This window comes from Labrus mixtus, chromosome 13 (assembly GCF_963584025.1).
Source record: "Labrus mixtus chromosome 13, fLabMix1.1, whole genome shotgun sequence".
Classification (NCBI taxonomy): domain Eukaryota; kingdom Metazoa; phylum Chordata; class Actinopteri; order Labriformes; family Labridae; genus Labrus; species Labrus mixtus.
Window position 1 is genome coordinate 24,489,648 of NC_083624.1, and position 9,182 is coordinate 24,498,829.

The 9,182-nt window shown below is 37.2% G+C and overlaps 1 protein-coding gene across 1 annotated transcript; it reads right to left on the reverse strand.

The window, feature by feature from the left end:
* Window positions 1-4,305: 4,305 nt before the first annotated feature.
* On the reverse strand, window positions 4,306-4,614 carry rprma (reprimo, TP53 dependent G2 arrest mediator candidate a). The gene has a single exon (XM_061052979.1). The coding sequence runs from the start codon at window positions 4,612-4,614 to the stop codon at window positions 4,306-4,308; it is 309 nt and encodes a 102-aa protein (XP_060908962.1).
* Window positions 4,615-9,182: the final 4,568 nt, after the last annotated feature.

Here is a 9,182-nt window from a genome sequence, read left to right on the forward strand (position 1 = left end):
TATACACACACACACACACACACAATCCATGGATTACAGCTAAGTGTTAATAGCAGGAATGTTCAGATGTGAAATCCCTGTGACGTTTAAGTGTGAAACGATCAACGGTACAACAGAGCCATGACTCATTCCATAACTTGAATCAGAGATGTCAACTTATGGAATCATCCTTCATAGCCTGTCTGCATGGATTTGTCACAGCTTGACTTCCACAATTACTGCCGCCGTCGTAGAATCCTGACGCCGCAGGACGTCGTCAGCGGCTTGGTTCAGACTGAATAGGCGCTGCTTCTGATGGAAGTGTCTGCCATGTGTTCACTTAAAAAAAAAATCTATCAAGCTTCCTTCAGAACACAAAGTTGTTCTCACTGAGGGAAAAAGTTCTAACACCACATTATAAAATCAATACCATGTAAATCTATATATATATAAATGAAAGGACCTACAATAGTGTAAGATTTTAAATAAAGAATAACACAGTTTAATGGTATACATTTTAAACCACATTAACGGATGTGTATATTCTATCGCAGAAGAAGAAGAAATAATGGAAGAACCTCACAGATTCAGGTGGATGAGAGGCTGTGGGGGGTACGAAGGAGATGACTGTGGCTGCATTGCTGCTATTTGGAGCTTTTAGTCCCTATCCAGTTCATCGACTGGACCTCTACTCGTCCAGCCAATCACATAACAGCAAGCCAGAACCTAAAGCCTCTTGTAGCTCACAATCAACACCCTGCCGAAGCTATCACAGCGACAGTAGACATAGGACTCTGTGGCTGTTTTGACCTGGGCTACATTGGTGATATAAGTGTGTCAGAGCACGGCGTAAAAAAAAACATGATTCTGTTGTTCTTTCTTGTTTGATCCACAACTGTGGGAAATGTGAGGAAACACTGTCATACCAGGAGAAAGTTATGAATGGAATCGTGTTTTTAAGGCCCTTGCTTCATGTTTTTTGTTTTTTTTCTTCTTTTTACTGAGTAAAAGCCTAAATATCAGGGGAAGGAGTACATGAGCCCTGCAGATGACTATTGGTTTGCCGACAGCTGTATTGCCAGAGGTATTGGAGTGTGGGAGGTCTTGAAAAATATTTCTGCCAGTGTAGATTGTCTATCAACGAACCGGCTCCCTGCAGAAAATTCAAACAGAAATACTTTTACAATAAAGTTCGAATTTTCAAAACTTGTGTCTTCATTTCAACTTTGAATATACCTCTTTCAGGGTCTCCAAAATCAGTCCGAATCCGGCCTGATTGAATTGGTATGAGTGAGACACAGCTGGATGAATGAGCAGTGGTTCAGCTGCAGACAGAAAATTGTTCTCCGCTGGATATTAAACTGCCACAACATTTTCCTGGGAGCTATTCCCAGCGCTCCCTAATGAAAGCAATCACACAAAGCAGAGCGAAACACTCGGTGTGACATAAGGAAAGTAATTCTCCTTTTTACATTTGCTTGAGATTGTTAATTTTTCCTCTCTGCAACACGACATATGGCATCAGGTCAATGGGGTTATTTTAGACAGTTGGCTCTTTGTAGCAATTTAGAAACAGTTTATTAGGTTTGGACTGAGTTTCTTTTTCTATCGTCTGAATCCATTCCATGTTTCAATAACACATCTTAAAAAAGACATTTTGGGTCATTATTAATGTGTTATTCTTAACAAAGGATAAAATGAGACTAACACATTGCACAGTTACAAATATAATTCATCCCACATTAAACAGCTGTATGCTTGACATGCTTGAAAATGTACTTCAAGTGATTTAAAGGTAAAAATGTAACTTCCCACTCAGAATCTTCTCTGCAATGCAGCAATTTCCTATTAGAGATTTGAAGAAAGCAAGAAAATGATCATAAATTTATAGTATTTTTCATGTGTTGACTCGATAACAGATAAGAAGTCCTGTGAAGTATGATACAATCTGAGGCTTTTTCCCACTTACCCAAAACTTCTGAAAAACTCCTAAAGTTTTCGAGGTGAGCTGCGTGTGAACACAAACAGCAGAACTTTTCACTCAGACTTTATCAAGAGTTTCTCCTGTCAGCCCACTTGAATTTTGTCGGCAAAAGTCCAATCAGGAGATTTCACCTCCAGCGAGTGGGATGGGGTGGTGACGTTTATTCCCTGTAACCCAAGACTTTATTCACGCAACCATTGCCATCTCTGTGCATGTAAAGAAACAGCTTCATTATATTTTTTGTTCGTCTGTCTGTTCTTATCTGCTTTTTTGTTGATGTTTTGATTTTGTTGAACTACACATAGCATTGATATAAAGGCAAATATTCTCATTATAGCTTTGTATAGTGGACTTTGTTGCTTCGTCCACCACTTTCATGACTCAAGACCCCCTGGCCCCTGGTCCCACTTGACATGGATAGACTCCCATTGTGAAGTGCATGTGTGAAGATTCAGATCAGGCGGACTTCAGGGGAAGTTTTGAAATGCTATATTTTCAGGGGTTCATGTGACAAAAAATCTTGAGAATTTTACACACGACAATAATGGAAAAAGATTAAATTCTGTTTTTTATTTTCTAATACTGAGCTTGGTTGTAAAACAGGTTGGTGTTGATTGAGCTTGGGGAATTCTTCAAGCAGTTGCTTTTAGATTAGATGTGTTAGACTGCGCTTAAATGCAGGATATGACTAAATGTAGTAATCATCTTGCAACATATTGAAAGGAACTTTACATTGTGAGCTGAAGAGAGGTCGCCTCTTTACTGATCATCTTATAATGGTTTTACAATCCTCAGAACATTTGAAAGGCCTTGTCCAGGTCCTTTAATCTGTGGAAATTAAAAATATTGTGTACAATTTGGGCTTCCTCATCTGCAAAAGTTTCTTATTTAAGATGAAATTCAGCAAACATTTCCACAACAGTTGTTGTGATGGTTTGTACGGCTGTCTTTTGATCCGCATGAAAACATAAAGTTCCGGGTCTAAGACAGTTTCGGTCCATGTTTCCTGACAAGCAGCAGCCATCCGTGACCACACAAAACAAGACCCCGAACCAGGCGGACATGCAGATCAGAAAGACAGGACAGAAGGAGGAGAAGCGAGATAAACTGAAGTGAAGGGCATTTTTAAGCAAAGCAAGATGCAAACTATTTAACTGTGTTATGTGGAGCACAGGTGGGCAATCAGGCGGCAGCATATTGCCTGGTGGCTTCATCCTCCCCAGGTTCATATGACAAGTCATTTCTGAGGCTGCTGGTGTCACCCACGGGAGCTGACATCCAGGTGAGACAGGAGCAGAGCACAACAGATGCCGTGACAGAAAGTGGAAGGATGTGAAAGGGTACATGGATGATCAGAATCCAGAGAAATACAATATAAAATGTAAATATATGTACAGGGTACATCATTTTACAAAAGATTTTCAAATAGAATATCATTTGGTACATGAAATAATGAGGAAAAGGGGAATAACTTTCAGATTTTTCTCTATAACCTGAAAAGAGATGACAATAATCTAATGTGAAGCTCTATCTTCTGAATTTCACTCTGTGTTAATATAATTGCTCTAAATAAATAAATAAATGCTCATAGAGTACCCAATTTCCTTCCGCATTCAACAGCACTAATTCCATCTTATCAATGTCATTCTCTCATAAATACAATACTATCTAAATTAAAAAAGGCTCTTTAAAGCACGTCATTTGAGTTTCTGAAATTACTTTGGCACAGGGCGTGGTGATGAAGGCAATATTCATTATTATATATATAAGTGGAAATAAACCTTCATTTAGAGGAAATCTTTCAATACAGAAATGAATTTATTCCAATTAACAAGATACATGGCATGTTAGAAATTCCCCAACGCCCATGCAGACAGTCATGCAGTTATCACAAGGAAATCCCAAGAAATACACTCATTATTAATATGTTGCATATTGTATGCAAAAACACATACAACATACAGTACATGTTTGAACATTACGTTTTATATTGCATTAGCAATATAGGAGGCAAAAAAAATGCAGACTTTTCCACTTATTGTACAAACAGTGCTCCAACTACTGGAAATACATCAGTGCCTGGTTGAATACTTTCTAAACAAAAGAGGCTTAAAACGCTCTATACCTCTTGGAGATGAAGGAGTCTTTGTTGGCATTAAAAGGCCACAAGAAATTAGGTGAGGCTCAATCACCAGAAAGGTTCAGTTTCCTCCTGGAGGGGGGCTATTTTTTTTCTCTCAGGTTTTTCTAAATACAGCTGTGAAAACGGGTTTTGTTGAGGCAGTTGCATTGTCTCCCATCTGTCTCCATCTGATTCCAACAATAACACGGGTCCACATCCATCAGTAGTTTCCCACAATAACTGCCTCAGTCTCTTTAGATGGTCTCCTGTCCGTTACCAAAAAGTTAATCATTCCCTCTGACTTTATAAGCAGGTTGCAACCGAGAAAAAATATGCCAAACACCACGGTGAGGGACAAAACGCACATGACGGCGATCTGGACCACCCTCATGATGAAGAGGCTCCTCTCATCCGGAGCTGCAGCCACAAAGCCATTATCGGTCACCACGGAGGAAAAGTTGCAGCAGAAAAACTCCTCCGTCCTGTTGAGGAGTCCTGCCTCCGTCTGATTTAGCCCGGTGATGTTCATTTCCACTTTTTTTTTTTTCCCAAATAAAAGAATCAAACTTTAAAGTGCGAGCGATGAGGAAAGACGCGCCTGGCACAATCCAGGAGAAAAAGTCATAGAAGTGGAAATGATGCGGTGCTGAACTGGAGAAGTTCTTGTAGAGTTCAACAAGCTGCTTTGGCATCGCATTACTGGAGGTTTCATGTGTTCTGTCGCCAATTTCAGAGCAGAATGAATCCACCAACCCGTGGTTAAATAGCCTCACAGCAGCACCTGCCTGCGTTAGAGAGGAAGGACGGAGCTCCAAGAGCGCCACCATACGACCAGAGTGCACCAAAGCATGCATGTGGTACATTGTGTTCCGTATGGAATGTATAGCTGTGTGTTTGTAGATTAATTAAAGTGTTGCTTGGATGAAGGATATAGATTTTTTTTGACACAATGCTGCAATATTTCCTCCTCTCTTTGTGACTTTATAAGACTTGCTATAATTATCTTTTAAAATGATTAGTTGTATATTTATGTTTTACTTTTTTTTTTTTTACTTCTTTATCTTTTTTTAGTCTTTTAGCTAGTCTTTTTAGAATGCTATGACACTGTAGTGCACAATATAAGGTGTTATGGATATGACATCTGTGTTCATCAAGTTCCTTTGATATTGGTACTTTGCAAGAAAGTTAAAGCTTAAAAAGTAATTCATGTGATGGCTGCTATAGCCGCCAACATCTCTTAATTTAAATGCATAAACATAATATCTTAGTTTTGAGTCACCTGGTGGTTGGTGGATGGCAAAAGTTGCAGGGTTGTGAACACTTTTATGCTGGAGCCAGCTCATTGGAAGTTACTATAGTACTCTGCTGTCATGAGGGGATTTGGGTTGAGTTAGTTTTACTTTGTATTTAGTTTCACATGACAGTTTTTCATGATAATTAAAGTAATATTTAGCTGACCTCTGTTATTCCTAGTTGATTTATAGACCAATACCCACTATTTCTTAAAAAATAAAACTGTGGTCTTGGGCCTTACTTTCCCTAACAACCTGCATTTTTGTGAATATGTGTATTTAGGCCAGCAGTGGCTCACCTGTAGGGACTTGGGTTGTGATCTGGAGGGTCATCAGTTTAAGTCCTGGTACAGAGTAAAGTATGGAAGTTTGGCTGGTTGCTGGAGAGGTGCCAGATCACATCCCAAGTGGTGACCTCAGGTCAAGGCACCGAGCAAGGCATTGGCAAAAAGTATATTTATCAATTAAGTCTGCGTTCTAATTGTAGATGTAAAAACTGCAATATGTTAAAAGACATTTTTCGGAACTGTTGGTTAAAAAGATTATTTTGAACTGTGTCTCAATGTATGAGCGGATTCTTGCATCTGCAGTGGCACATGGCTTGGCCTTGATTGAAAGGACAGACAAATTATAATTTTATTAATTGTATTTAAGTGTGATAAATTGACAAATTGCAAATTTCTGACCTTAATCACCAATGTCTCTTTAACGGGTTTTTTTTAACCTAACATGCTGGTTGAGTTTTGTTTATAATTGTCTAGAATATAGGGATTTAAAAATGAATAAAGTAAATGAATACATCTATTAGCTTCTTATTTTAAATGTATTTTTTTACTTTAAATAATCACATTTATGATTATGATAAAGAAAAAAAGTTGTTTTAGGGAAAATGTATTTAACTAAATATCTTATCTTAAAACATTCGCATAACTCCAACATCACCACCAGCAACATGCATGCTTTTCTGAACCTAAAACCACATGATACATTTTCATTGTGATGTGGAAATGAGTCTTAGACAGCAACACAATGATAAGTAAACACAAGTAAAGAAAGTTATTTATTACGGATTGAATGAAAAATCACTGATAAGATGTTTTGATGTTCTTGCAGATGTCAAAGATGTTGTAAGAAAGTGTGTTTATCATTGTTAAATATTAGAAAGTAATAACTTTCTAAGAGATGGCTCTTTAAAGAGATGAAGTGTGCAGCCATTGGTGTTGAACTCACCGTTGTTTAATTGAGTTTATGTCACAGCCACAATCTCCTGCAGAAAGATGAAATAGAGGAACCCTCTGCCAAAGCAACAAGCTATGATACTCATTGTATCTGATATGGTTTAAAGAGAACACATTATACTTATGTTCATGAATGTTGTTTACACATTTGGCTTCATTTCTGTGATTAAACAGTATGGCAGAATTCCCCTTATGTTCCATGGTAACCTGGTACTTCTGATTGTGCTTTATTTATCGTATAGTGAATCACTAACAGTTGAACAATAAGCTAGTATTGTAGTTTGAAGATGTGATTTTCTATAGAAAGAATTCAATATGTCAGCTATCTGTTAAGTGGATTGAGCTCCCACTTGGCTTATGCAAATGTGCATGTATTTAAGTATTTATTTTGGCCATGTATTGTAAAAAAAAGGTAATTTATTCTTATTTATTTATTTTTTCCTTGTACAAAGGGTAGGATGGTAGATTTATACGTTTTTTTTTATTCCTCCTGAACCCTTTAGTTCTTTGTAAAGGCAAAAAAATCAAAAGAAAGTCCTCTTCATTGTACTGCTTAAAAAGAACAAAACCAAACAAATGAAATGAAAATCTATATTTTTAAGTGAGTTATCTCGTTAGTGTTGGAAGATTATAACTATGATTTGTTCAGTGAGAGGATGTCATAATAACTGGAAAAAGACATAAGTTGTTACTGTATGAACACATAAAGATAACCATAACCAGTCTCATTGAGAAGTGGTGAGACTCATCACCAAGGTCATCGATAAAAAGGAGAAGATGCAGATGATTATAAAAGAGACAGAAAAGCCCATTTGTGGGAACATATCACATTTGTCGCTGCTACATGATCAAAAGCAGAGATCCAGCTGGTCTATCATGCAACATGGTGGTTCGATTTTTGAGGCTTGTCAAAAAAAAATACTTTAAACTATCACACTTTTTAAAAAGCCATCTAGCAAAAGTGCTGTAACAAAGTTTTGCATTTTTCATGAAGATAAATAAGCATGACACAAGCCCCAGATAATTACCATGTGCAGCACCGCCCCTGCCACAGAAGCCTTTATTAGTCAACTATTCCTTTACAGTCGTTTCAGTTGAGTTACATTTAAAAACATATCATTTAAAACATAGTTTACAGTTTGCTTAATTGACATTACATCAATATTATCTTGAATCACTGAATGTTAATCACATGATGGGCATTTGATCTCTGACATTTCCCAGAGGCCAATGCAGCACTGAACGTCCCTTAAGAGTAGCAGCAGATGGCAGTATTGTTCAACATGATTCACCAAAGGCCTGCCATGTAATGTAATATTAATGTTACTGCCAATCTGTCAATATCATTTTATCAGCCATAGTTTTTATTTTATTTTGTCTTCATTCATTTGTTTATTCAACAGGGACCGATGGAATGAACATTACTTCATATGTAAAATACAAAATAGGTTTCTAGCCATGGCTCATTTGCAACCCCTATCCCGGGCTTTTAGGATTTAAACAGAAGCATTAGACATTAAAAGATACAGAAATTGTGATAGTATACACCTACAGACATTAAAATGCAATACAGATAAGAAACTAAAAGAAGGACAAACAGTAAAATAAGAAGTATAAGAGGAAACCCAGTCAGTGCTCACAGACTTGATTCAGTTTCAGCCATTGTTTTACTTGTGTCTTAAAAACCTTGAACTCTGTCAGTTTTTTAATTTCTGATGTGTTCCAGAGGTGCGTTTCTCTTACTAAGAGGAATGGCTAACCCAATATAGTTCTGTGTTTTGGTGCTCTACAAATTCCACCCATTGTAGCCCTCACTCTGGTTCCACTGTTTGGTTTCTTTACCAGCTGACAGCTTGTTTACTCACTTACAAATCAGATTTAAAAAAGAAAAGTTAGGCTACATATGACCCAATAATCAGTACACTCAGTGGAGGACTCATGCAATGTATGTAATATATCCTACTTATGTTTAGTAATACAAGTGGATTATGTGTAAAAAAAAAAAAAAAAAACAACAACATGGTGTTTGGGGAGTTTTCAGTGATGGTCAAACAAGGTTATTGAAAGTATAAAACTAATTTAAAGATAAAAAAAGACACTTTCTACCAATTTTATAAGAAGCAAGATAAATGCCCATCGTCATCAAGGCTTTTCTCCAGATACCAGAGGGCTCACATATGATGTCAGTATTATAAACTTAAGCTCAAACACAAAATGTATCAACGTGCATTCCGTTTTGTTCAATTATCTCATCAAGAAAACTAAAGCAAACATGTCTGACTCCTAAGCCTCTGAAATAGTTTTGAGAATGCACTTAGAAGTTTTAATGGAAGTTTAGACTATATATGCCAAAAAACAAACAAACCCCCCCCCCAAAAATAAAAAAATAAAATAAAAAAATAAAATCTTGATTGTTTAAATGGTAAACAATAGATAGCCTAGTTTGCATGTTGCATATAACATGCCTTCTGCCTGGGTGACGGTGTTGATTCACACGCCTACATTTACCAGACGCCCGTGACGCTCCTCTTCGAGAAGATGTGCTGAGTGACATCGCTTTGAACCAA

Bases quoted from the DNA above. Each gene is read 5' to 3' on its own strand.
- rprma (XM_061052979.1), bottom strand. From the start codon at position 4,614: ATGAACATCACCGGGCTAAATCAGACGGAGGCAGGACTCCTCAACAGG.